Below are 26,693 nucleotides of genomic sequence, written 5' to 3'. Positions count from 1 at the left end.
CCCGGTCCTGTAGGAGGTCCGCCGCATCAGTTATGTCGCGACAAACTCTCTTGTCCGTTTTCTCGCGAGAAGCCCCGAAGTTTCCGGTGTTGTGTATGTTCCTGGAAACATGGCGGCCAGCTTCCGCGGCCGTCCTATCCGGAGTCTTCGGATGCGAGGTAAGCCTAAAAAACCCGATTCGGTTGTGCGTGTAACGATGCTCTGCTGCAAGAATACAATTTCTCCTGCAAACAATGATTCCAGACTGATCTCTCGCGCTGTCCGCTGTGCTTGTTTCTGACAGGTCGGAATGACAGCGGGGAAGAGAACGTACCGCTGGATCTGACCAGAGGTAAGCAGAGGCTTCATCACCCTGAAAGCGATTATTGTTCAAAATGGATGAGGAGGTCTTTTCTGCAAAGACTAGTCTGGTGGAGGGAGCCCACATTTAGTCAGTGCTTTGGTCCTTTCGGTGGCGCTCTCTTTTCCCTCGTTGCCCTTTCAGTTTCAGCTGGTGACATCGCTAGCCATATCATAATAACAGGCGGCAGCGAGCTAACTAACTAGCTGGGTTAGCCTTAGCTAGCTGCCACAGCTAACCAGCCATGACGACGCTCTGTTGTTGTGATTGGTGTGAGTGGGCAGCGTAGCCTGTTATTTAGCAAACCGAGCATAAGTGCTGAAGTCATGCATTGGTCATCGCTGGCTGTTGAAGAAATTGGATTTTAGGGTTTGGTGGGCGAAGTAGCATTTAGGTAGCAGCGAGTGCAGTGGGTGGATTTCTTCAGTGGCACAGGGGTTGTACAGTTGTACAGCCAGCTCACATTTAGTTCTCCAGAAGCAATACCAGTGTGTTTACATGGCTTTGCCACTTTGCTGTACTTGGATTCCGTCTCTCAGCATGCCTTGCAACTATCATGTAAACCGTGACATACGTTCTGCATGCAGTGGCGTGTGAATACGAGAGGACAATGTGTTTCTCCCCCCCGATGCATCATTAGGGTGATGGTGTGCAGTGTGGATTGGCGCTGCTTAAATACAATCTTTTGTCGGTCGCTAGGTTGAGTGTTGGTGTGTTTGTGATTTAATAACACAAACAGAATCGCGCCAGTGCCCGAGGGTTGCCAGATCATGAAGGCCAAAATTATCATGTAGAGTCTGTCAGCTGTTTTCACTGCTTACGCATTCTTACGTGATGAGACACGGGCTTAAACTGTTCCAAATCCATTTGCCAGAGGCTCCTGCGTGTACGATGGCCTCCAATCACAACCCTGCCAGTCTATAAACCTACATGTGTAATTTCCTTATTAACGCTCCTCATTCCTTTTGCATTGTATCCAAAGCTTAAGTTATTAAGAAATGTAGTGTGTTAGTTATCTCTTCACTTAATATGTGAAAGTGTCCAATGCTCATGCTAATGCCCATCAGGCAACTATTTTAGGGTGACGATTTTTAAACTTTTTTTTTTTCTTTTTGTACTTTGTCTAAAGTATTTTGGTGCCAAGATTAATAATTGTATACGGTCTAACTGTGTAAGTGTGCCAGAAGACTAAATGGGTACAGCAAAGCATCTATCTGAGATCCTATACTGATTGTGGTGATGCTAAACCTGTCACACTTTTACCTGTACAACGGTCCATGATCATGTTTTTTTTGCACATCTCTTGTTTTATTAGTTTTCCTTTATGAATATAAAGCATTCGCATCTATTCAGATGACATTATTTGTATTTTGATGCTTCGCCGTCTGAAACTGGACTTACGGTTTTTGAAATCCACCTGTGCTGTTCTACATCTGCCAGTGAGCATGCAGTCCTGAAAAACAACTGGACATTTAAAACATTTTCCACGTTTAAATTGTGCTATTTTTTTGTCTAGACCTTGTTTAGACTGTATACAGTGGAGTTAGCTTAACCAGCTAAACCAACTTCCTTCCGTCACCATGTCACGTATGGTTCATTGGCCGATGTTATGACAATATGGCCTAATGTTTGTCTTCGTTACATTGTGCTCTCTTTTCCGTCTCTCGCAGAGCCATCAGAAAACTTCCGCGAAATCCTTCAAAATGTTGCCAAATCGCATGGAGTCAGCAACATGCGAAAACTGGGCCACCTGAACAACTTCATAAAGGTAAAACCATCACGCTAGAATGCTTTTTTTCTTGTGTTCTATCTTTCTTTTTTTCCTGTAACATCCACAAGTGCGTCGAAGCCGATGAAACAAACATAAAGATTTCTTAGACGGTTGACTCACTGCTCAGTGATCTGTAAAGATTGACTGGCTGTGCCCCCCCCCCCAACCCTCCCCTCTTCCGCTAGAGTGTCACCACTGACCTCTCCTTGATCCTCCCCTCTCGGGTGTTGCTGCCAGCAGGCCAAGCCCCGTGCTTGTCACTTGTGACGTTGACAGTGAATGTAACAGGAGCTCCAGGGATGCGAAAGCTCTCCGGCCAAATGTGCGTCAAGAGAAGCACTCTGACTTTGAAGCCTGAGGTTTCCGTTGTCTGGTTATTGTTCCGCTAAACCTTCCGACAGGGTCCCACCTTTATTTTTACTTTTTGTGTAAACACGAGCTTTTCGTTGCGAGGGATTAAAACGGGTACGTGGCGCCGTGCACGCTCTCGAGTGTAGCGCCGGGAGGTTACGCATGTAGAACGGAAGTGATTAAAATAAACCTTAGCGTAGAACAGGTAATGGTGGATGAGAGGAGGCATTGGAAGGCACGGTTTGAAGACGTGGAGCGCGGTGAAAAATTAGCCTGCGTCTGGCCTACTTAAACGCGGCTGACGGCTGAGGTGCTTTTTTAGTTTGCAAATGAACAAAAGACGAAACAGTGATTCAGCTGTTTTTGTCAAAGTTGAGTTTTTATTGATGTGTCTGTGAAAGTGTTAAAAGGGTTTTTTTTTTTTTAAATTCCATTTTTATAGTTTTAGCGGGGGTGAACTTGGCCGCGTCATCCCTGTGATGTATTAGTGGCCTTTTTTCTTTTGCTTTCCTCCCAGTCTCCAGGAATAGTTCCTCTGTGTCCCTTCCCTCATTCTGCTCAGACTCCTGCAGACTCCTGCAGACTCCTTGTACCCGAGCTGACAGAACTTTAGCGGTTGGATACATTTTGACCACCTTCCAGACAGTGCCTGGCTGTGTTGTCTGCAGTACTCAGAAAGGTTCTCGCCCTAGAAGTGTGTCCCTATATGTGTGAATCAACACATTTTGTTGATTCCGGATAAGCAGTAGAAGATGGATGGATGGACCTATTGTTGAAAAATCACCACCTTGCTAATAGTAGGTACCATTAGCCTGAAACACCCGGTGGTTAAATACCTGGGCCTCTCCAACCAACCCACGTCTTAGAATTGAAGGAGCCTTTTGGATGAGAGGCGAAAGGTCTTCAAGATCACAGGAACAACTCGAGTTGCCCTGACTCGACCCTTCTGCTTCCACCTGAGTTGCAGGATTCGGATGGTCACAGAGGCGTCTTTTTCCGCCTCAGTCCTTCCTTATCAAGATGACATCCCAGCCAGTTTAAAACACTCCCCTGCTGCTTGCTGCACAGGGTTTACACTCATCTATGAGGAGCCATCTCTAGACGAACCTCTTTGCACCGCTGCTCAGTGATGGAGCAGCTCGGACTCGTCAGCAGCAGCATGCGGGGACCTGAGGGTGCCCAAGAGAATGCGAGCGGCGTTCAAAATGGCAGCAGCATCTTTCGCAGCAGCTGTTGGCTGCGTGCACACAACGAGACTCCGGCCGTGTTGTGTCAGTGTTTCTCTGCCTGCTGACTGCTGCTGCTGCTGCTGCTGCTGCTGCGAACGTATTGTTTTTACAAAGCGCCGTGCCTGTGTATACAATTTGAGCCGTGTATACACAAGCTGTGTGTGGCCCTCTGTTAATAATGGTGGACCCTGTGGCGAGGGAACCAAAAAAGTGGCACCTGGCTCGCTCTAAAAGCGGGTTTCATTGGCGGGGAGGTGCATGCAGGAGAAGCCGCGAGTAGGTTTTGCTTTCTCGCTTCCGTTGCCCTCGCGGGCCCAGCCAGCGGCGCCGCTGCTCGGCTCAGCTCGGCTCGGCTCGACTCGACTCGAGTGGCGCGAGCGCTCGTAAACAACAAATCTGGTGGACGTGACACGAGCCGACACCCACCGTTGGATCTGCGAAGACGCCGCCCTCTCCGATGCTTTTTGTAATCCAAACCTCCATCTGCCTGCAGTCAACAAGCATGACATTGTCCAGTCATGATTCACCTCCTACAAACAAGTCACTGTGTAACAGAAGAGCGGAAAGCTAGCGACAAACACATCACACAGCCACCGTGGCACCTCTCGTCAAACCATTGCTCTGATGTTTTCTTTGAGCTCACACACGGTCGTCTCCCTCCTGCCATGGGATGGTGCGGGGGGTTGATTTTACTGAACCCTCTCTTTAAGTGAGCCTTCTCAGAATCTAACTTCAGCAGGGCTGAAGTGCCAGTGTAGTCATTTCAGTTGCAAATAGAGACAGAAGATAACAAGACCTGAAAACATTGACCAATTCAGTCGTATTTGTCGAATTTTTGTGTCTTTTGTAAAGCATGTGAATCACATGGATGTTTATACAGTGCTGTTTTTAGTTGAATAATGACACAAGTTTGTACCTGGAATAAAATAAATAATAAATGAAATAAATAAATAAATAATTTATTATTGATTAGTTTATGACTAAGTTCTGGTGGTTCTCGGTTTCTAGTTCATGTAAAAACCACAAGTTTCACTAGCAAAAAGAGCACTTTTTTTCCGTATTGGTTTTCCTTTTTTATTTTTTAATTAAATTCATTTTTTTTTTTTAGGTGCCAATAAAATATTAACGCCACAAACCATATTGCACATGCTGTTCATATGGTTTGCGTAACTTTATTAGATCAATTCAATAAAAACAATATTGTTGTGTTGTGTATATGCTGCTTATATACACAATGTAAGTAGCTGTTATCAATCCTCCACATGATTCATAACACCGACATAAATCCACCATTATGAATACCAACGTTTTTGCTCTCTTTCTGTGTTGCAGCTGCTATGCAATATTAACCACCGCGAGGAAAACTTTGGGTTTACATACGAAGAAATCATCGTCTGGTAAGTTTGGCGGCAGCACCCGAGAGGCTTTGCTGCCGTCTCTGTGTTCACTTGTCCGTCCATTTTTGGTTGTCTATTTGTTTGATTTGTTTTGAGTTGAAGAAGATCATTACTCTTCCAGTGTTTGCTTTTGTAAAGTCATTTTAATGTTTTGTGGCTTTATTTATGCTAGCATGACCTGCCTTGTTGTGTTGACTTCCGGTAAGAAGGTCAAAGTTTGATACAAGAAAGAGTCAAACAATAAAGTTTAGCGAGGAGGTCTGAGCTGACAGAAGAGGCCTTGTCTCTTCTCTGGGACGTGTGCAAATGTCTGCAGTCCTCCTCTGTAACATCGAGGAGGAACAAAGAAGCAGAAGTTTGCATCCGCGACGTCTGTTTTCAACTTGTATGAGGGTATTATTATCTTTGCCCCCTCAGTCTGCGACTATCTCTACTAAATGAGGCTAAAGAAGTGCGCGCTGCAGGGTTGCGGTCACTCCGCTACCTCATCAGAGACACCGTCATACTGCAGAAGGTCCTCAAACTGCAGGTGGACTATTTGATAGCCAGGTAAGTTATTGCTTTTAGCAGGTGAGCAGAAAAAAAATGTCCTCTGTTTGTCTGAGCAAAGTGTATTATACCTCCTTGTTTTTCAGCTTAGACCCCAGAGGAACAGGTTTGCATGACAATTGTCCAAAAACTCCTTCAGTCTCCAGGAAGCACTGTATTAAGAGACTCTGTGGCTGCCTGGAGGAACCAGATCAGTTTCAGAACATCGCAAATTTCCTAGAACTGTGTTGTATCACACATTTTTTTGAAACAAGCCAAAGAAGTAACAAATAGACTTCAGTTCATTGACACTGGAGACACATATTAGTATGAAGAAAAAAAAAAAACCTAAAGTGAATTTTGCACAATATGGAGCTGGTTAAAGCTGGTACATGAAGTATTTATCTCATTTTCCTGCTGGTATTTTTTCCTGTTGCTGGTCACTGTGGTTGGAGAAAAAAAAAAAAGGGCATGACTATTTTTTTTTTTTTTTGCTTGTGCTTTTTTCAGATGTATTGACATCCAACAGAGCAATGAGGGCGAGAGGACTCAGGCTCTCAGACTCGTCCGAAAGGTGATTGATTATAAATTTTTTTTTACGTCTTTTGTCTTCCTTTCAACAAGCGAGTTGCCATTTTGCTTGAGAAATAGGCTTTAGCGCCAACGCGAGGACCGTCTGGTGAGCAAATGTGTCATTGTATGCACAGTTTTCACAAGTCTGCATGCACCGCTATTTATAGCTCTTGCTGGAGTTTACAGTAAACTCTCCTCCTGACATACACACACATATAGAGTCAGGGTCCAGTTTCAGAAAGGTACTACTGGCGATCTGTGCAGTAATACAAGCCATGTTTTCATTGCATGACATAGAGCCCAGCTTGCTATCTTAAACCACATTTCAGTTTACTTTACTGTATGAAGTATGCGGAGCGCATTCAATTAGGCCTTGGTTTCGTTCACAATGTGCACAATGCCATTCCAATTTCGATACCTTGGTTTCAATGCTGGTTCTAGAACGATACTTTAAAATGAATTTGAACAACAGCAAAAAAAAAAATGACAATCACAGCACAGAACCTTTGTTTGCCATTTTACTGGTGATTCAAATTAGGATTTCCTCCAAATCAAGCTTGATTCCCGTCCTTTGCCGCATCATTGTTGGTGCAAGTATAGTGTTTTGGTTTATTTTGATCCACCCTGAATGAATTGGAGCCACACTTTAGACTTCTTTGGCACAATGCAATTTTTCGCTCCACATTTGCAAGTGTCTGTAGTTCACGCCTCTATAAGAAGAAGAAAACCTTTATTGATCCCACAGTGGGGAAATCTGGTAATCTTAATTTCAGCAGCAAAACTGCATAGTGCAAAAACATTGAGAATTATATTAATTAAAGAAATAAGGAAATGAAAAATGAAATATTTGTAGGTATAAACGGAAAAGAGAAACCAAGGTATTCTTATGGACAGTTGAATTTACAGCTACCTACATACTGACAATAAATAAACATAATGTGAAAATAATGTGAAAGCCAATCATAAGTGACTTGAGATTTTGACACACGTATGCCAAATGATTTTTTGCTTCCGCAGTCAATGCAATTTACTCTCTTGGATGTCGGAATTTGGCTCCAAAAGATGATTCATTTGTTGATATCCAATAGGATTGGAGCATTTCGGTTGATGAAGTTCAGACGTTCAGCCCCAGTCCTGCATTCAATTACTATTTTCTTACATATATATAATAAATGTAAATATATCTTTTTCTTGAGGCCTTAAAGATCAAAACCACGGTTATTTTTCTGCTCCGTGTTTGACGACTGTGTTCCGTTTCCTGCAACCCCCTCTTTAGATCATCACCGTCAATGCAATGCTGTTCCCCACCTCCATTGCCAACTCTCTCATTGCCGTGGGGACCGACGGCCTGCAGGAGCGGGATCGCATGGTGCGCGCAGCTATGGCCATCATATGCGAGCTCGGTAAGTAGGATACATTTTTGAGCCAAGGCGCCTGGAGACTAAACTGTTCTTTCACCTGATGGATAAAATGGTCCCGAGCTTCTAAATTTGAACCACGTCCCCAGTGGCGCTCAGACCCCTTTGTAGTGGCAGGCTGTGAAGAGAATTCTCATCCCAAAAACTTTCAAGTATGCATGAAGTTGATTAAGTTTGACAGTTTCTGGTTTGATGAGCTGCCTCCGGTTGAATGTTGATGGCGAGGCCTCACTGCCAGGATGGCAGCGCTCCAATACGGGACTGTTTTGGCTTCATTTTTATGCAATGGGAGGAAGTGGAAACACATGGAATACCTTAATGCCAATGGTGCATGCAGCCTAAGGGTAACCAGGCCGCTGGAAACCTGCCCCTCAGCTATTAGATCACAGGTGTATTTTTTTGTTCAATTACCGAGCAAAATATTTGTCTGGCACCGTGACAGATGAGCAACCGAGCAGGGAAAATAAAGGCTGATCGAGAGTGAAGAATCAAACCTTAACTGCCAATGCAACTCACCCTGCAGAAATAAACACCCTCCTAACAAATATTTTATCACGTTTCTTCTCCTCCTCAGCCCTGAAGAACCCAGAGGTGGTGGCCATGCGAGGGGGCCTCAGCACCATCCTGAAGAGCGTCATCGACTGCCAACTGAGCCGCATCAACGAGGCGCTGATCACCACGGTCCTCCACCTGCTCAATCACCCGCGCACCCGACAGTACGTGCGGGTCGACGTGGAGCTGGAGGTACGAGACGTCTTGACTGAAATGAGGAAGAAGCGGGAGTCATCCCAGTTCAGGGTCGACCGCCATTGGTCCGTTTCACATGGAGCTTCTGGTCCCAGCAGAGCTCTCGAGCCTTATTGTCTGTAAGCAGACACCTGGGAAAGAAGCGTCATTGCCACACTTAGGGTGTCCACAGAGTTTTTATTCTCCTGCTGTGTTTTATTTTAAACATGAATTCATGCAGTTTGATTTTCAAAAAGTCCAAATGTTCACTCCGGTTTTTTTTTGTTTTGTTTTTTTAACTCGTGCATCTCCTTTCTGTGTTTACTTCTCCAGCAAATCCTGGCGCCTTTCACAGACTTTCACTACCGTCACAACGCAGACACGGCTGAAGGGCAACTCAAGTGAGTGTGTGTGTGTGTGTCTGTGTGTGTGTCTGTGTCTGTGTGTGTGTGTGTGGCGAGAGCATGAAGAGTGTCACTGTTGCACTGAAAACAAAGAGACAGTGTTTTGACATTTCCCCCTGTTTACCGTTTGGCATGTTCCTATAATGGCCACACTATGCGTTGAGGAAGTCGCGCGCCCGCCGTCGCTCTGTTGTCGGAGCAGCTCGGCTCCGGCATGACTCGCCCGAGGATGTGAAAGCAGCCTCAGTCTTGATGATCCTTTAAGTCACTGAATGATTTGAGTTTATTCAAAAAGGTCCTTCATTGATCCTCCAGGGCTCCGTTTGATGTTGGATCCTTTGTGCGATGCTGTAAATGCTTGGAGGAAGAGTGGCTCATTGAGAACAGAGCGATGCTGCTGTTTGTCGGGAACATGGTGTTCCGTCTCTAAATGTGTTGTGTTGTTGCGTCACAGGGAGGACAGAGAGTCCCGTTTCCTGTCCAGCAGAATGGCCATCGTGGCAGCCTTTCGCTCCTGGTCTGGTAAGGACTGGATTAGCGCCGGGACTCATTACTACTTCTGTGATACTTGTACATTAGTGGTGAATGCAGATCAAATCTTTCTGTCTCATAATATTCCATTTCTTTTTTTTTTTATTTTCAGGGATTATCCACCTATGCAAGGCTGGGAATTCTGGGATCCAGTCTTTAATTGGTTTACTGTGCATACCAAATATGGAGGTTCGGGTGAGTATCAAAACTGCCGTAGAAAACACTGTTGTAGGTGTTTGTTTTTTTTTAACTGTTTGAAAGTTAGTTAGAAGGAACTTATATGAAAATGTGTGTTAACCCACACTTGATACTTGTTTTAAAGAGTATACGAGGCCATGCTGGCTTGAATGTGAATGCAGAAAAATTGAAGATGTTGTTATGTAGTTTGTCCAGCAGAGAGCACTCTAATAGTATTGCTTGCAACCACTGCCACTACTTGAATATTTTTTTTGTTTTGTTTTGTCTATGTTTATGAAACTGAATTTTATTAATTAATTCAAATCTTTATTTCATTTTATTTATTTTTTTTAAAAGTAAGTATTTGCACTATCTAAAGTTTGTGATTATGGGGATGAATTCCTTTTAAAATAAATCAAGCATGAAATGGTGAAGTCACACATGTAGCCCAGCTGCTTTTGACCTTTTCCATTCAGCTTTGTGCAAAGCAGTCTCATTTTCTCCACCTGTTCCTAGACTGGAAGTGTGTCACATACCATAAATAATCAGCTGCTTCTCTGGCGCTGACTTTGTTATTCACAGAAATGACAGAACTTCTGTAATAGTAATTCCATTGTTTTATAAGTGACAACCCTGCGGCGCATTCAGAAAACAACGATGCCATTGACTACTGTTAGCGTTGTGCTACACCGCAGGAGCTCTCGGATAGCAGGGCTTTTTTTAATTGTTGACAAATAGGACTGTGTGTATACGTGTGTGTGCATCTGATCAAGTATGTTTTCACGTCTGCAGAAGGGCTTGTTGGAGGTGTTGTACGAGATATTCAGGCTCCCTGTGCCAATTATAACGCAAGATTTCACGGAAGCTCTTCTAAGTGTTGGTTAGTGAAGTGCCTATTGTTTCCACCTAAATTATACCTCACTGGATGTCGTGAACATGTAATTGTATTGTTTCTTGTTTGTTTTGGAATCCCAAAGACTGATGCGGTGTAATCTTTTCCTTCTGGTTGTCCTCAGACCCAACAAGGTTCCAAGACACCTGGAGACTATCGGACGGGTTCGTTGCTGCAGAGGCCAAAGTCATCCTTCCTCACCGGGCCCGCTCCAGGTGCGTGATGATGATGTGAAATAAGATAAACGGGTGTGGAGAAGAGAAATAGGAGCCATAATATGGTGTTTCCTTGTCTTCTTTTCCAGGCCGGATCTTATGGACAACTACCTGGCATTTGTACTGTCTGCCTTCATCTCCAGTGGGCTTCTAGAGGTGAGACGATTGCGCTGAAGCGTCCGAGGTGAAAGATTTTCGGGTTTGCAGAGGTTCACACAACGCATATCTTCATTCCAGGGTCTTGTTGAAGTGGTGACCAGCAGTGATGATCAGCTTCCTGTGAGAGCCACCATCCTTTTGGGAGAACTTCTGCACATGGTAACTATGAAAAAATGTTGAACCATATATTTTTTCTATTGTGGTTTTTAATGTAAAAAGAAAATGCATGATTAAATTATTTTCATAAAATATTTAATATTTCAAAACTTTTATTACCTGATTCAACCAAGCCACAAGGATTGCATCTATTCTTGAGCTCTTGACCCAGTAATGTAGTGAAAATAGAGACATGGTGGCCAGAAGTCAAAAACTTATATGCAATGTGAATTGATGTAGGTTTTCCCTTTATTCTGGTGTTTGCAGTTTGCAAACTGTGATGCAGCGCTTCACTTTTCCACATGTTATGTAACAGCCTTATTACAAAATGGATTCAATTAATCTGTTTCCTCATCTTTTCTTTTTTTTTTTTTTTTTTCAATTTTCCACCAATTTGCAAAAACCTAAAGAAAAAAAAACAACCTTTTTTTTTTACGTTGTAATTATGCAGTGTTGTGTGTAGAATTTTGAGGGGGAAAATAATTGAATCCATTTTGTGGTAAGGCTGGAACATAAAGAAATCTGTACAAAGATAAGCAGTGTGACTACTGTCGGAATGCGCTGTACACTGCTATCTTCTGACCAACTGATTGCTCTGCACCCTACGTAACTTGTTCCTTACAAATTAATACAAGCGCTGCAACAAAAAAAAACAAAAACAAAAAAATAAAATTTGGGGTTGAGTAAACTGTAACTTGTATTTCTTCACCCCCTTTCCTTCTCTTGTCCAGGCAAACACCATCCTCCCTCATTCCCACAGTCACCACCTGCACTGCCTTCCCACTCTCATCAACATGGCCGCCTCCTTCGACATCGGACAGGAGAAACGACTGTGAGTGCATTTAAAAGCTTTGTGGAAAATCCATAGTCGAGACAGAGAACACGTTGTCTCAGCCGCACGTGCTCTCGCTGTCATTGCCGTTTCAGTCGCGCCAGCGCGGCGGTCAACAATCTGAAGCGCTTCCACGAAAAGAAGAAGAGAGGTTTAAAACCACACAGTCTGTACCTGGACCACATCATCCGCAAGTCTGTGTCATCGCACAGCCGGAGGGAGTCTCACTCGCGCAGCCACAGGGACATCTACGTCATCAAGGTAAAGATTTTATTTCCAATGTGTGTGTGTGACAGCGTGTGTTGAGCGATGTGCAATGTTCCAGAGTGTCTAGCTGATGTTTTAGAGAAATACTGGAGTAATGTTATTGTGCATGGATGAATATTGAATATTGACGATTGATCAGCAACTTGTTGGTCAATCTTTATTAATGAGTCTCTTTTTTATTTCTTTGTCATTCATATGTATTTTACCCATTCAGCCACTGACTTTATGGTCTTACTAACTATCATCTCTGGCTTTCAAACATGGATTGTTGAGTTGTTGGGGAAATTTCTGAGAGCCTCTTTACGATTTTCTCACGATTGCTTGGCCAAATAATGGCTCAAATGAACTGAGCCTCTAAATGTGGTGTGTTCAGGACACAGAAGAAGCACTGATGGCAAACGTGAGAGACAGCCACATTCTCAATCACAAGCAGAATCTGGAGTGGAACTGGCTGCTCATTGCCACTATCCTCAAGGTCAGTTGATGTTGTGTGTCTAGTGTTGCTGCACATGAAAAAGAGGCTTTCGCTACATCTGGTGTGATGCATCACATGTTTTGCTGTTATGTTTTGATTGCTCATTGTCCAATCCAAAGAAGCCAAACTGAGCTAAAAGTGACACTGACTTGTCGTTCAGCTTGACCCTGAGTTTTGCTTGTTTCTTTTCCGTCTTTCTCAGTGGCCCAATGTAACCCTCCGGAACAACAAAGATGAACAGATGCACAAGTAAGTCCGATCAGATGGAGCATTTAAAATTATTATTATTATTTTTTTTAACTTTCCGACATTCGATTTCAACAAATGCTTCGCTGTCGGTTATGCCAGGTTTGTGCGGAGGCTGCTGTACTTCTACAAGCCCAGCAGTAAGCTGTACGCTGGGCTGGCGCTGGATCACTCGAAGGCCCGACAACTCACCGTGGTGGGTTGTCAGTTTGTTGAGTTCCTCATGGACTCTGACGAGGTGAGAGCAGTGCACGCACACACACACACACACACACACACACACACACACACACACTCACACACACACACACACACACTCACACACACACACACGCACGCACGCATGCACGCCAGTGGGCAGACTTAATAACCCTGCACGATTTTTCCTCTTCTTTCCCTGCACACCAGGATGGTCAGGGATACCTGGAGGAGCTGGTGCGAGACATGGTGTCGTGGCTCTCCTCATCGTCAGGCCTGAAGCCCGAGAGGTGCCTGCAGAGCAACGGCCTGCTCACCACGCTCAGCCAACACTACTTCCTCTTCCTGGGGACGCTCTCTGCTCACCCGCAGGGGGTCAAACTGCTGGAGAAATGTGGCCTGTTTCAGTGGTGAGGGAGACCGAAGAGAACTTTGTGCTTCCGTTTTGGTCAGTGGCTGACGTGATGAGGCGCCGTCTGACACTGACTCTGTTTTGTTTTTGTTTTTTTGTTTTTATTTCTCAGCCTGCTGAACCTGTGCTCTGTGAAGAACCAGGACTCTGTGCTGAAGCTGGCCGTCGCCACACTGGACTACAGTAGAGATGGTCTGGCCAGGGTGATCCTCTCCAAGATCCTCACTGCTGCTACTGATGTAAGAAATGAATAACACATAGAAGAAGCACTGCTTTGATTTGCCGCTGCCTTTTGCTCAATGCTGAAATGCTACATCAGGGGTCACCAACCTTTTTGAACGTGCTACTTGATGGGTGCTGTACGGTGGCCGGCAAGGGCCAAGCACAATGCAACTGCCTAATGGGCCTTGGTTGGTGAAAGCTGCGGGTATGGAAATGATGCAATTTCACAAACACAAGTCTAAACAAGGTACAAAAAGAGGATTGTGGTGCAAATGTAAAAAATGCCATGCAAGACATAAAAACAGAAACTTAAATCATCAAATGCGCTGCAAACAGAGAAGCGATGCAAAACACAATGGATGCAAACCAAGTGGCTGCAAACTGGACGGTGTGCCAAACGACAGCGGGAAGTTACAGCTTAGCACAGTAATGTGACTTTTATTTGAGTAAATTTTAGGCCAGTTTCTACTCGAAACTTTCTAGTCAGTCGTCCTCAGTCTACCTGTGTGTCTCTCCATTGAGCTGTTCCGCTAAGAGCGCCCCCTGCAGGTTTGGAGCACTTCCGTTGTAGTGACTGGTTTATGCAGCGTTTTTTTTGTTTGCATGTGTTTTCTTGGTTTGCATCCGTTGTGTTTTGCATTGCTTCTCTATTTGTGTCTTGCAGCGCGTTTCTTTCGTTTGCACCACAAACCTCTTTAAGTACCTTGTTTAGACTTGTGTTCGTGTTTTTGCATCGTTTCCATACCTGCAGCTGGCTTTGCCAACTAAGGCGCATTAGGCAGTTGTATTGTGTTTGTCCCTTGTCGGCCACCGTAGTCCTGAGTCATATGAATGACAACCAGTTTGCTGCACTCACCTAAAAGAACAAAACTTTCCCAGTAATATATTATTATTAATGATACTGATCTATGTGAAGACACTGATCATGTTAACAAATTCTCAATAATTATCAACGATGAAAAAAGAAAATGGCAGTGGCCTACGGACGAGACCTCCTCTGCAACATCTCCATGCTCTGTACAAAGCTGTGACGTCATAATTTATCCACACTTGTCCCACAACAGAGATCTGTGATCTTCATCTCTTTCTCCTCTGGCCTCTCTCCTCTTGTCGATGAGCAGCCGTGCAGGTTGTATGCAACGAAACACCTCCGCGTGCTGCTGCGGGCCAGCGTGGAGTTCTTCAGCAGCTGGGGCATGGAGCTGCTGGTTACACAGCTGCACGACCACAGCAAAGCTGTGTCCATGGAGGCCCTGGACATCCTGGACGAGGCCTGCGAGGACAAGGTGCAACACATTATACCATCTTCAAATACATTTTTTTTTTTAAATATATTTTATTTATAGGTTTATCTAGATGGGACAGCGCATATTGATAAGTACTGAGTACATGAGTAGTCACTGTAAGTATGGTGGACTTATGCTAAATTTCATCCGTAGTCCGCAATGATACAACAATTAACATAAACAGGAACTGACAGAGAAGATCCAACAATATGATGCAATAATTGATATAAAAACAATTGACATAAACATTCACGCATATTAACTATGCCTACAGTATTACACACGTACCAGCCATAGACATACAACTGCACACACAATATTGAGCCAAACTACATGGTGCTCACAAGTTTGTTGTCTTGTTTGTTTGTCTAATATCCATTTTAACTTTAACTCTGTGTGGTCCTATTTATCTTAATCACCTGCAAACAAGAGGGCTTAGCTATGTGGTGAATACACGTCATATGAAACATCACTGACAAACCAGCCAATTGCATCAGACACATTTTAAAATTAAGAATCTTCTTAAGTTTAAGCTTTTTACGGTGTTGTGACACAGTCACTGTCGTGACATTTGCATAGAAACAATATATATTATTGTTATTATGTGCAACAGTTAATTAACAAACACATTTACATTCTGGTGTTCATTATGCAATTCTTGATATTGAATATGTATGTTTCAACATCCAGGTTGAGTTGAGAGTCGCGTTCATGTCCTTCCTGCTTTCTCACTCTTGCATGTCTTTGCTGGTTGGCAGGCCAACCTCCACGCTCTGATCCAGCTCAAACCAGCCCTGACCCACCTGGGAGACAAAGGCCTCCTGCTTCTCCTCAGGTGGATACCGATCGTACTTCTCACTACACGCGCTGCGCGCCGCCGTCGGCCGTCGTCTAGGAGCATTCCTAAAAACTCCCTAAACTCTCTTCTTGTCTTTTTGCGGCGCAGGTTTCTGTCCATTCCTAAAGGTTTCTCCTACCTCAATGAGAGGGGCTACGTCAGCAAACAGCTGGACAAATGGCAGAAGGTACAGGCTCCTCAGCAACCTGTGAAATCAGTCATCCCATTATTTATTTATTAAAGCTGCTATTAGTGGTGTACGACGCTGCAAGATTTGGTACTGATCTGATACCAAATACAAACAGTGCCAGTGGGACAGAGACTAATGAATGAAGGTGGATGTATCCTCAGATTGCTAAATTTGAGTCAATTTTCATGGCCTTTAAGTGTTCTTGGATTATTAATTAGTTAAAACCCAGGACAGAGTTTGGACATTTTGGGTGACTAGAAAATACTTTGTTTACACCATTCAATGCCTTTTGCACCGTTAGAGCAGTTCATTCTTTTTTTTTCTGCTTGGAATTACAGTCACTATCCATCTATCCATCTATCTATCTATCTATCTAGACTGGCAACCCTGTAGTGGTTTAAAGAAAGTAATCAATATACACACAAATGGAATATCTAGATACAAACCATTACTCGTTACACTAATATCGATCAATACCGATGCCAACATTGGAATCGATATTAGAACCAATATGCCCGCCACTAGTTGCCAGGCTTTCGGATGTTTTCACCTCGATCCCTGTGCATGTGCAGGAATACAACCTGAAGTATGTGGACCTCATAGAGGAGCAGCTCAACGAAGCGCTAACCACCTACCGCAAACCCATTGACGGAGACAACTACGTCAGACGCAGCAACCAAAGGCAAGAGGACGGACTTCAGTCGCCTGATGGGACGAGGGGACGTGGTGTGTGTGTGTGTGTGACTAACTTCTCTACCTCTGGCTGCAGGTTACAAAGACCAAATGTCTATCTCCCTGTGCACTTGTATGGCCAGCTGGTCCATGATAAGACAGGCTGCCACCTGTTGGAGGCTCAGGTAATGAATGAAACGTGGCAACTTCAGGTCCTTCACTCTGCAGTCTCATGAGGCTTCTGACGGGGTTGTAGAGATTTAGCAGCAGTTAATGTGTGTTTGTGTGTGTGTGTGTGTGCAGAGCATAGTGCCTGACCTGAGCTACACCGTACGCTCCCCGATGCTGGACACCTGGGAGGGCATCAAACAGCTGAAGGCCGCTCTCTGGGCTCTGGTCAGTATCTAACACTCTTAATTCTTGTCCCCTCACTCACTCGTCATGTAAATTAACTTTAGTAAAGAAATTGCATTGACTGATCATTTACGCTCTCTTTTTCTTTTCATCCCCCATCAGGGCAACATTGGCTCATCAAACTGGGGTTTGAATCTCCTGCAGGAGGAGAACGTTATTCCCGACATTCTGACTCTGGCTCAGCACTGTGAAGTACTCTCAGTACGAGGGTATGCTGTCTTTTCACTGGAAAAAAAAACTTGTTTGTTACTTTTGTATTTAAAAGTGTCTAAAAAAATCTGTTCAAAGTAATTCACTTATTATTCACTTTATTGCACTATTATTGTAGTTGTTGTTGCTTTAAGTGGAGCTATTTGAATGATGCTGTTGTGTTGTTTATATTATAACTGGATCATATTTTAGAGGGAGATTATTTTAGAGCACCTCGGATTATCAGCACATGTATTGTTTCATTAATGGCAAAACAATCAGACGTTTTACTTGTACTTTCTTGCTTTTACTTGAGGAAAAGGGTTGAATCAGTACTTTTACCTTGTATTTTTTATACAAGTATCCATACGTTAGTTTTACTTAAGTACAGTATGTTAATACTTTTGCTGCCTCTGGCCTGCACTCACAGGATGACTGTTGTATAATTGAAATGCACAGTTTGTTGTATAATCGTGCACATGCGGGCCGTTCTTGACAAGTTTGCCTCAAAGCGAACATTCGGACTTGAGCTGTCCTTTGAAATCTTTTAATTTCAACATTCTGCCCAAGTTGGCGTTCACCGATATGGCATCAAGCGACATTGTTCTTCACTAAACAGTCTTCCTCCACCTCCTCTTCCTCCCCCTCCCACAGGACGTGTATTTACGTGCTGGGCGTGATCTCCAAGACCAGGCAGGGCTGCGAGGTGCTGAAGCAGTACGGCTGGGACGCCGTCCGGCACAGTCGCAGGACGCTGTGGCCCGTCACCCCGGAGGAGGTGGACGCTCACCTGCCCTCCGAGCTCTCCTCGGTGCCCAGCACGCTCAGCCTCAACTCTGAGTCCACCAGCTCGCGGCACAACAGCGAGAGCGAATCGCAGCCCAGTAAGTACAGTAGCACCGAGTCCAGACCAGGGATGTACTGTATATCGTTGGGATTTTATCGATACAGCTACCGATACAGCTACCGATACTCCTTATCGGTACTCTCATCGATACTACTACCTTTAATTTAGCATTTACATTTTTTTTTTACAAGACATTAAAAGATTCAAAAGTCCTTTAATTGAAGGTGGAAGCACCAGCAACATCTTTATACAACCCAACAGACTCAATACCTACAGCCATATGTAAAAAGAACAGTCAGTGTAAAGACGCTTCTGCACCAAGCTGGTAGGAAGGTGCCAGACTGACACCTGACAGCAGCAACCTGGATTAAGGGCTGTGATCTCCCTAACTAACCAATAGGGAACGTGAGCTGGGTGTCTTAATTATGCAACGGTAAAGTTTAAGAAAAAAAACAAACAAACAAACAAGATAATGGTATTGACTGTTCTAATTAGGGACCAGTACAAACAATACAGGTACACGCTGGTATCCATTCCTAGTCCAGACCTTCTTTCTCATTTTTTACCATCTTTGTGTGTAAACCCCTCCTTGCGCTCGCAGACATGTACATCCTGGACGACGACAAGTGCGACGTGCTGGACCAGTCGGACGAGGTCCCGTTCTACCTGCACCCCAAGCCGGTCAAGGACCGGAGCCCCTTCACCATCCTGGCCTCCACGCGCTTCGTCCGCACACGCTTCCTCAACTCGCTGTCGCTGCCCAGCAAGAAGCTGCGCTCCACCAGCGACCCCAAGACGCCGTCGGGCTCCCGCACGCCCACCGAGCTCAAGGCGGGCGGCGCCAGGCGGAACCGGACGGTGACGGAGCCGTCGGCCTACAGCCCCAACCAGGGCGACGTCTTCAGCGCCGTCTTCAACGGCCGGGCCATGCCCAAGAGCCCCACCGTCAGCCTGGAGACATCCTTCGTGGGCACCCGGGGGGGCTCCGAGGAGCAGCTGGTGGACGGGCGGCTGGGCCGGGGCGGGGGCTCGGCGCTGGGACTGGGGAACCTGGGGGGCCACGGCCCCCCCGAGCAGCCCGGCCGGGAGCGGGAGCAGAGCAGCCGGGAGCGACTGGCGGGGGGCGACGGCGGCGGCGGAGGGGGCGGATCCTCGTCCGGCGGGGCCAACGCGGGCGGGGGAGGGGGCGGCGGCAGCGCCACCCAGTTCAAAAGCCGCAGCCAGAGCTTCAACACGGACACGACCACCAGCGGCATCAGCTCCATGAGCTCCAGCCCCTCGCGGGAGACAGTGGGCAACCCGGAGCAGCCCGACCCCGAGCCCGACTCCTCGGACTGCGTCAGCCTCAACACGGTGGTGTCGGCCAAGACCGTCACCACGCTGTCGGCCCTCTCCCCCCAGTCCCAGGCCCCGAGCCCGGCCCAGAGCCCGGCCCAGAGCCCGGGCCAGAGCCAGGGCCAGAGCCAGGTCAACCACATGTCCACGTCCAAGGCCCCCTCCGTCACCCTGGTGCCGCCGGGCTCGTCGCACACGCTCCCCCGCCGGGCGCAGTCGCTCAAGTCGCCCTCGGTGACGACCATCAAGAGCCTGGCCGACTGCAGCTTCATGTACACCAGCCCGCGGGACGCGCTGGGCTACGCCACGCTCAAGCGGCTGCAGCAGCAGCGCATCCACCCGTCGCTGTCGCACAGCGAGGCGCTGGCCTCGCCGGCCAAGGATGTGCTCTTCACCGACACCATCACCATGAAGACCGGCAGCCTGGACTCCCGGCTGACGCCTCGCAGGTAGGCGGCCGCACCGGGCCAGACACTCGTTTCTCTGCTCTTCACTTTGATCACGTGTGAAAATGGAAAACATCACAGAGACGCACACACACACACTTAGACTGGCGTTCAAATGTTTGGGGTCACTGACTCATTTCTGCTCTAACCTCCATTATAAGCAGCTTCATGAAATCTACTGCAACAGTGCTTTAAAATCAGTCAGGATGTGCTGAACACATTACGGGATGGCTTTTATAGTTGTTGCCGTCAATGTGATATTGGAGAATGAATGTCAATGTGCAATATGCGGCCATCATTACAGATGTTTAATGCTTTAAAATTGCTGAAAAATTCCGTGTGTAAAATTTTGAAGGGAGCCCACCTGACGGCGCACTTCGTATTTAGGACACGGTCGGGCAGGCTTCCTCAATAAATGACGGCGCAAGATGGAAGCTAACTAGGAGCAAGAGCTCTATGTATATTCTGATATGTATGAGAACCATTTTAAGGGTCGGAAAACCTCATTACTCTTATTTACATGTGATTTTTACAATTTTATGAATGTATTTATGTGCAGTATGTAACTTTTCCCAATGTAAAAAAAACTAAAAAAAAATGTAAACATTTCTAAAACAAAGCTTTATATTGAAATCACAGTTGTGGGTGCTAAACCATAAATGAGTGAACAAAGCATCATGGTTGATATTATGCCCGCTGTTAGTTTGTTCACACAGAATTGTGCACACTTCCAATCAGACATTGGAAACTTGTCAAGCACACATTGACTGATCGTTGCGCACTCATAATGATTGCGGGGCATTCAAGATCATTATTGTATAAAACTGGTTACGATGGAGTTCAGTGTAGAAATGAGTCAGTGACCCCAAACCTTTGACCAGCAGTGTATATCTAAACGTGTGCATGTGTGTAAACCCTTGCATGTCCATACCAGTCGCTCACATTGCTTTTCATTTTCATTTTTCGTGGCCATGGTTGCAGAAGTGTTTTTGATATTTTTGGTGGTATTTCAGATGGGTCGGTGTGAATGTATTTTTTCATCTGCTGTACCTGTCAGGATGTTAGACAGGAGGGACACCTGTCCAGAATCCAGCAGCATAAGTCCTTACCGCAGGCTGTCCAGAACGCTTGTACCGCGGTGGGTGGGCCGACCCGGTGTCCTCACTAGACCCAGACCTGCCACCAGCCACCCAGACCGACCCGCCCCTGATGCTTTTTATTAGCCAGTGACAACTCTGTCTGTCTGTCTGTCTGTGGTTGTTTGTTCCCCTGCTCGGAATCATTTAGCTTTGTAGCGAGAGAGCGCCCCCGACTGGTCGTCCCCTCCTCCTCTAAGAGCTGAAACCCGGCAGAACTCGCTCACAAGTTGACACGAGCCACTCCGTGGTGTCAGCTGTCTATTCAATTGCATTAAGACACAACATGTTTGTTGCTGTATAAATATGAACTATCAGAACAAAGTGGATAAAAACTTGAGGAACACTTGACTAGAATGTTAGGTGAATGATGCGTGAAAACATCAGCATTGGAAATGACATTGTTTCTGGGCCGTGTGAGAGAGCCAAGGAGCCCGGAGAGGATCCATGCAGAGCCAGGGAGAACGCGCACAACTCTGTATTGTGGTCAAATGAGTTGTAAAGACTGCGGCGCTGTAAACGAAGTGTGAAAGAATGAAACGATTTAGAACTTCCGCAGTTTCCAAAGGACATTCAGTCACGTAAAATAAGGAAGTTGATTATTTAGTTTAACTGATTCACTTTTCGTTGACTAGTGATTCATCTTGCATACGCGATCGCCGCACACGGACAGAGCCATCGTGAATCTGAGCAGATGTGGGTCCTCGGCTGACAGATTAGTTGATGATGCGTTGTTAAGGAGTCCACATAACACAAATTCATGTGTTACGTGGACGCCGTCCCTCACTCTGATTGGTTGTGTGATTGTTTTGTGTGCAGTCCCAGTTTAGTTGACTGTGTGTTAGCACCGGCGACCCTGAAGTGAAGTGCCTCTGTATTAGATGTGCTAGGCTAACAGTGACCGGCCCTGGTGTAATTCTGTAATCAATCAAGCGGCCCCTCTGTTTGTCAGCCTCCTCTGTGTGGAGTTTTAGAGCCTGTACTCATCACCGTCGGCAATGTCAATGTCCCTGATAGATTCTGTTCACTAAGTGTTTTTGTCTTTGTCTCTCCCTGACATTGCTTTCCTTTCCTTTCTTTTTTTTTTTTTTTGCACTCAACCCTTGTGTTCCTCCGGCTGTCCCAGTCTGTCCCCCCGGATCCTCTCACGCACCTCTCCCCTTGCCCTCCCTAGGTTCCTCAAGGCTCTGAGCTTCGCCTCGCTGGACAAAGAGGAGCTGCTCAGCCCCATCAACCAGAGCACCTTGCACCGCTGCTCCTCGGTGCGCTCCATGGTGTCTAGCGCCACCTTTGGCTGCAACGACGACTACGTCGGCCTGGCGCTGCCCATGGACATCAACGACATTTTCCACATCCGGGACTCGACCTACTTTCAGCAAAGGATCAGCCCGCCGTCTGAGGAGCGGAAGCGCTTCATCTTCGGCGACGGAGACGGTAAAACCTTTGAGGCCCCTGAAATGCAAATGGATTTCAATCAAATGTGTGTTTGTGAGGGCTGGCCGATTTTGGACGAAAATAAAATCTTTCACTAAACATCACTTTAAAAATAAAAGGTTTTTCTATCAGCTTGAACAACGATGAATAACTAAAGTGCAAAACCTTCACATTTTAGCACAGCCCGGAAGCATTTTAGATTCTGGATTTTTAGATTTTAAGAATTTCCTTTTTTTTTTAAAAAAAAAAGAAGAAAATCACAAAAAAAAATCGCACAGCACTTGTGTTTGTCTTATTATTATTTTTTTTTAATGAGCTCCTCTCCCTCCACTGACAGGTGATCGGCCGCCCCTCCCCCTGCTGAAGCCGCAGTTCAGTATCTCGGAGCTGATAGCGTTGCGAGGGGAAAGCCACAACCACCTGGTGGGCTCAGAGGAGACGGGGCTGCAGGAGCACACTGAGGAAAACTGCCTCTACTGCGTGGGAGCGTCCGTCCTCGGATACCCCACCCAGCCGCAGTTTCACAGCGCGCACCCTCGGACAGGTGAGCACGCTCAGACTCAGACGTGTGCACCAACATTTGGGGCTTTATTGACCGGGATCCCGGTAGAGCGTGAAAAATATATTATGCGCGTTTGTTGCTTGTTTGTTGTGCATATTCATCAGAGGTTAAAGTGTTTGTAATATGTGGAGATTCTGAAGAAGAAACAGCGACATCTAGTGGTTACATTTTAGATTGCAGTGTCTTTCACTCTCCTATATATATATATATATATATATATATATATATATATATATATATATATATATATATATATATATATATATATATATATATATATATATATATATATATATATATATATATATATATATATATATGTACACACACATGTGTATATATATATGTGGTCCTTTAAAGCACACAACCCTCGCTGCGCCGGGCCCCCCCCCCCTAGTGTTTCACACATGGAAGTCGTTTGCAGAGGATTGACGCGGCGTGATTTTGCCTTTGCCAGACTTTGTGGACTTCCCATCATGGGGAGGAGGGCAGAGCGGCCACCGGCTGGACGTGATGCCTCAGTCCAAGTTCTCTGGCGTCTCGGGCTGCAGCGACGCCGCCGTGTCGCAAAGCTCCGTCTGCGGAACCCCGACGCCTGGAGACGTTGTCCTAGGTGAGACTGGGATGGTTGCCCTGCTTTTCTGTATTCTATCTTTATGTTTCTCCTTCATCACACAACAAGAAATATATCTTCCTATCCCAGCAAAGCATTGAAGGATAAATGAGATCATTGACAGTTTCATTATTATTTAATTGAATTGTTTCGACAGTGACACAGTAGAATAAATCACAAAATCTGCCTTCCATATTTCTTCTACATTTGTTAGTCATTCAACACAACTTGCTAGCCTGGATTTGAATTGATGCTGTTTGGTAAAGCGAACATCAATCTTGCATGTACTGACATCAATCTTCAGGTGGCAAGGCGATATCGGAAGATGGCCCCGCCTCTCGCGTCCTGCTGAGGAAAGAGGTTCTCCGCCTCATCATCAACCTCAGCTCCTCCGTCGGAACCAAAGGCCACGAGACGGGACTGTTGACGTAAAGTTCACGTTGCGCCTCTTTGGCTTCACTTCGAAAAATGAGCAGATGGGATTTTCAGTTTTTCATGTGTTTCTCTGTTTGTGTGTGTGTGTGTTTTTTTTGTTTGCAGGATAAAGGAGAAGTTCCCCTATGCATTCGACGATATCTGCCTGTACTCTGAGGTCTCTCACCTCTTGGCCCACTGTATGTTCCGCTTGACCTCCAGACGCTTCATACAGGAACTTTTCCAGGATGTGCAATTCATACCTGTAAGACCTTCTGTCAAATGATAAGCGCTGCCGCAGGGGTTTGCTCGCTCGCTGGTAAACGCATAGCACCAGTTATAATACAACTCTTTTTTTTTTCTTCTTCTTCTTCTTCTTCTTCTTCAGATGTACGAGGAAGCAGAGTCGATCTTGAAAAAGCTACCAAAACCCGTCGAAGAGGACGTCGACCCTCCGGCGGAATCCTGATCAGCCTCACCTATCCGCCGTTCCCTGCACAGCCCCACTTCCTGCCATCCTGCAAAAATGACTCGCAAAAAAAAACAAAAAAAACAACAACAAAAAAAAAAAACAAGTGTTGGCTCTGGCTGAGTGGACGGGGATGTTTCTGTTGCACCTAACAGAAATGCAATGCCAAGGAAGGGGGGAGGACGCAGTCGCGGCTCGACCTTCCTCCAGGAACAAAAGGATGTTGTATCTATAAACGCGACTTTAACCCGACACGCCTAATGCTGTCTAAGACTTTTCTTTTTCTTCTTTTTTTTTAAACAGGTAATAATGGGGAGTAGTTTAAACCAAATACTGTTTTCGAATGGTTTGGCAATCCTGAGCACTCAATAGTACGTCAACCTTTTTTTTTTGTTGATTAAGGACAAAGTCGGATTATCAAGACAAAAAGCCTCCTGTTTGCGTTAAAAAACAAAACAAAAACAAAAAAAGCAACTCACCATTTTAACACTCTCACGGGCCGAGGTTCCCTCTCTCTCATGAAATGATGAAGGCATGTTGTCGTTCCTGTACCCGGCGACTCCTTGGGACCCTGCGTTCCTTTTTTTTCTCTCTCTCTCTCTCTCTCTCTCTCTCTCTCTCTCTCTCTCTCTCTCTCTCTCTCTCTCGTCAGAACACGTAACACTACACGGGGGGTGGGGAGGTGGAGGGATCACGTCCACTCTGACCTATGAGCTGTTTCTTGCCACACACATGCTTTTTTTTTTTGTTGTTTTTTTGTGTTTTTGCTTCTCTTGCCTCACGATTTCCTACAACCTGTAGCCTCTTTGTCAGCACAGACAGCCAATTGCTTTTCTATATCTCTTATATCTCAGACAATCAAAAACATCACTAGTATTATATTTTCTAAAGCACTGTACACATAGACACACACACAGACGCGCACCTCCCTTACGCAGGAGAACAGCATGCGGTTCGATGCTCGTTTATGCCACCCTTTGACTTGTTTCACACCTTCAATGTTTTGTTTCTCTCTCTCTCTGCCGCCGCCGCCGCATTATCAGGCGGATCGACCTTTGAAAAAGAAAAAAAAATCTTCAGTTAACCCTGTAGGTTGCTTTTGTTTTAACGGATTGAAACCTGCGCCAGCCCAGAGGCCGCCCGACTCTATGCCTTCTTACCTCTGTGCTCCCCTGCATGAGCAACAAGCATGGCAAAGTTGTAATGTCACCTTTAATGTGTTTTTTGCTTGTATATATATTTTTTAAAAAAAGGATGGAAAAAAATAGGTTGCCATTACACGCTGCCATTACATTGTAGGAATTTAATTCCTTCCCTCCCTCCCTCCCTCCCCCGCACGATCGGTCTCCACAATGCAATATCACTGTCTGTCATTGGCTGTGATGGAAGAGGAAGAGGGGAAGAGGGCGATGACTTAAAGATTTGTACAAGGTATCCAAGGAAATGGAGGAGCTCTGTTTCCATTGGCTTGTTTTTTTTTTCTTGTTTTATAGTGTTTCTTTTTTATTTTTATTTTATTTTATTTTTTTCGCTATAATGCTGCTACACAAATGGACTCGATAGAGAGATGATTCATAGATCAGCTGAGTGATGTCAGACCTGATCTATTTATTATATGTCTGTACCATAGAGTGAGCTCAACCAGAGAAGAAAAAAAAAAAGTTATTTATATTTTTTCCTCAAGACTGTATTATAACTTAATTTCTTGTCGTTTTTTTTTCTTTTTTTTTTTTCGGTTTTGTTTTTTGCCTGAAATTGTGGTTTCCCTTGTATAATGTGTACAGTATGTTTTGGGGGCATTGATGACCTAAAGAAACATACAATCCTATCAAAGGGATGCATTGTTAATAAAAACAAAATTTGAAATACCCAAAATGTTGCACGCGTTCCATTTCTTTCAATTTTGAACTCTGGGTCACAGAGAGCGGTGAGTCGTGCAGATGAAGAGCTGCTGCAAAACAAATTTTTGTCATTTACTGGTGCCCTGTGCTGACTTTTCTATTGCCGAAGTCTCTTTACAGACCACACAAGCCTTGCAATAGTTGCAGCTATTGAATTGCGACAAAAACTCAGGCGGTCCCTGTGGTCGCTGTCTGTGGTGCTGAAGAGCTGCTGCCACACACAGAGGTGAGAATTGAATTAAAACAGTTCTAGATAAGATAAAAAATAATCAACAAATCAAATAACTGTAGAACTGGACATGCAAACGATATGCTAGCATTGAAATGACTGCAGCAATCCCCTTTTAATTTTCATGCGGATTATCGAGGGTGATTCCAAGTTCTTTTGAAAGCGTCTGATACACGCGTGCTCACTGGAAACTGGAGAC

General features: G+C 45.2%; 1 protein-coding gene across 2 annotated transcripts; it reads left to right on the top strand.

The window, feature by feature from the left end:
• The first annotated feature begins 5 nt into the window (after window positions 1-5).
• On the top strand, window positions 6-26,239 carry LOC142897071 (rapamycin-insensitive companion of mTOR-like). Of its 2 annotated transcripts, none has more exons than XM_076039122.1 (37): window positions 6-158; window positions 284-331; window positions 2,011-2,108; window positions 5,024-5,088; window positions 5,506-5,637; window positions 6,127-6,190; window positions 7,466-7,592; window positions 8,182-8,351; window positions 8,667-8,734; window positions 9,192-9,259; window positions 9,381-9,463; window positions 10,238-10,325; window positions 10,462-10,552; window positions 10,642-10,708; window positions 10,790-10,870; window positions 11,599-11,699; window positions 11,795-11,960; window positions 12,340-12,441; window positions 12,644-12,690; window positions 12,790-12,925; window positions 13,096-13,295; window positions 13,410-13,536; window positions 14,641-14,805; window positions 15,564-15,640; window positions 15,752-15,830; window positions 16,406-16,515; window positions 16,603-16,690; window positions 16,809-16,901; window positions 17,022-17,128; window positions 17,763-17,992; window positions 18,557-19,739; window positions 22,047-22,306; window positions 22,644-22,850; window positions 23,326-23,481; window positions 23,786-23,909; window positions 24,022-24,160; window positions 24,284-26,239. In XM_076039122.1, exons 1-37 carry the CDS (start codon window positions 110-112, stop codon window positions 24,362-24,364), a joined length of 5,277 nt encoding a protein of 1,758 aa, XP_075895237.1. In that variant the 5' UTR covers window positions 6-109; the 3' UTR covers window positions 24,365-26,239. The 2 variants fall into 2 exon arrangements, with proteins under 2 accessions (XP_075895237.1, XP_075895236.1); XM_076039121.1 differs by having other exon boundaries at window positions 21,999-22,306.
• Window positions 26,240-26,693: the final 454 nt, after the last annotated feature.

This window comes from Nelusetta ayraudi, unplaced genomic scaffold, assembly GCF_046127955.1.
Source record: "Nelusetta ayraudi isolate G7.1 ecotype Tasmania unplaced genomic scaffold, CSIRO-AGI_Nayr_v1 ptg000058l, whole genome shotgun sequence".
Taxonomy (NCBI): Eukaryota; Metazoa; Chordata; class Actinopteri; order Tetraodontiformes; family Monacanthidae; genus Nelusetta; species Nelusetta ayraudi.
This window is presented reverse-complemented; position numbering and strand designations above follow the sequence as displayed.

Bases quoted from the DNA above. Each gene is read 5' to 3' on its own strand.
- LOC142897071 (XM_076039121.1), top strand. From the start codon at position 110: ATGGCGGCCAGCTTCCGCGGCCGTCCTATCCGGAGTCTTCGGATGCGA. The intron at 11,961-12,339 runs GTAAAGATTTTA...TGGTGTGTTCAG, and splicing joins GGGACATCTACGTCATCAAG to GACACAGAAGAAGCACTGAT. The intron at 22,307-22,643 runs GTAAAACCTTTG...CTCCACTGACAG, and splicing joins CATCTTCGGCGACGGAGACG to GTGATCGGCCGCCCCTCCCC.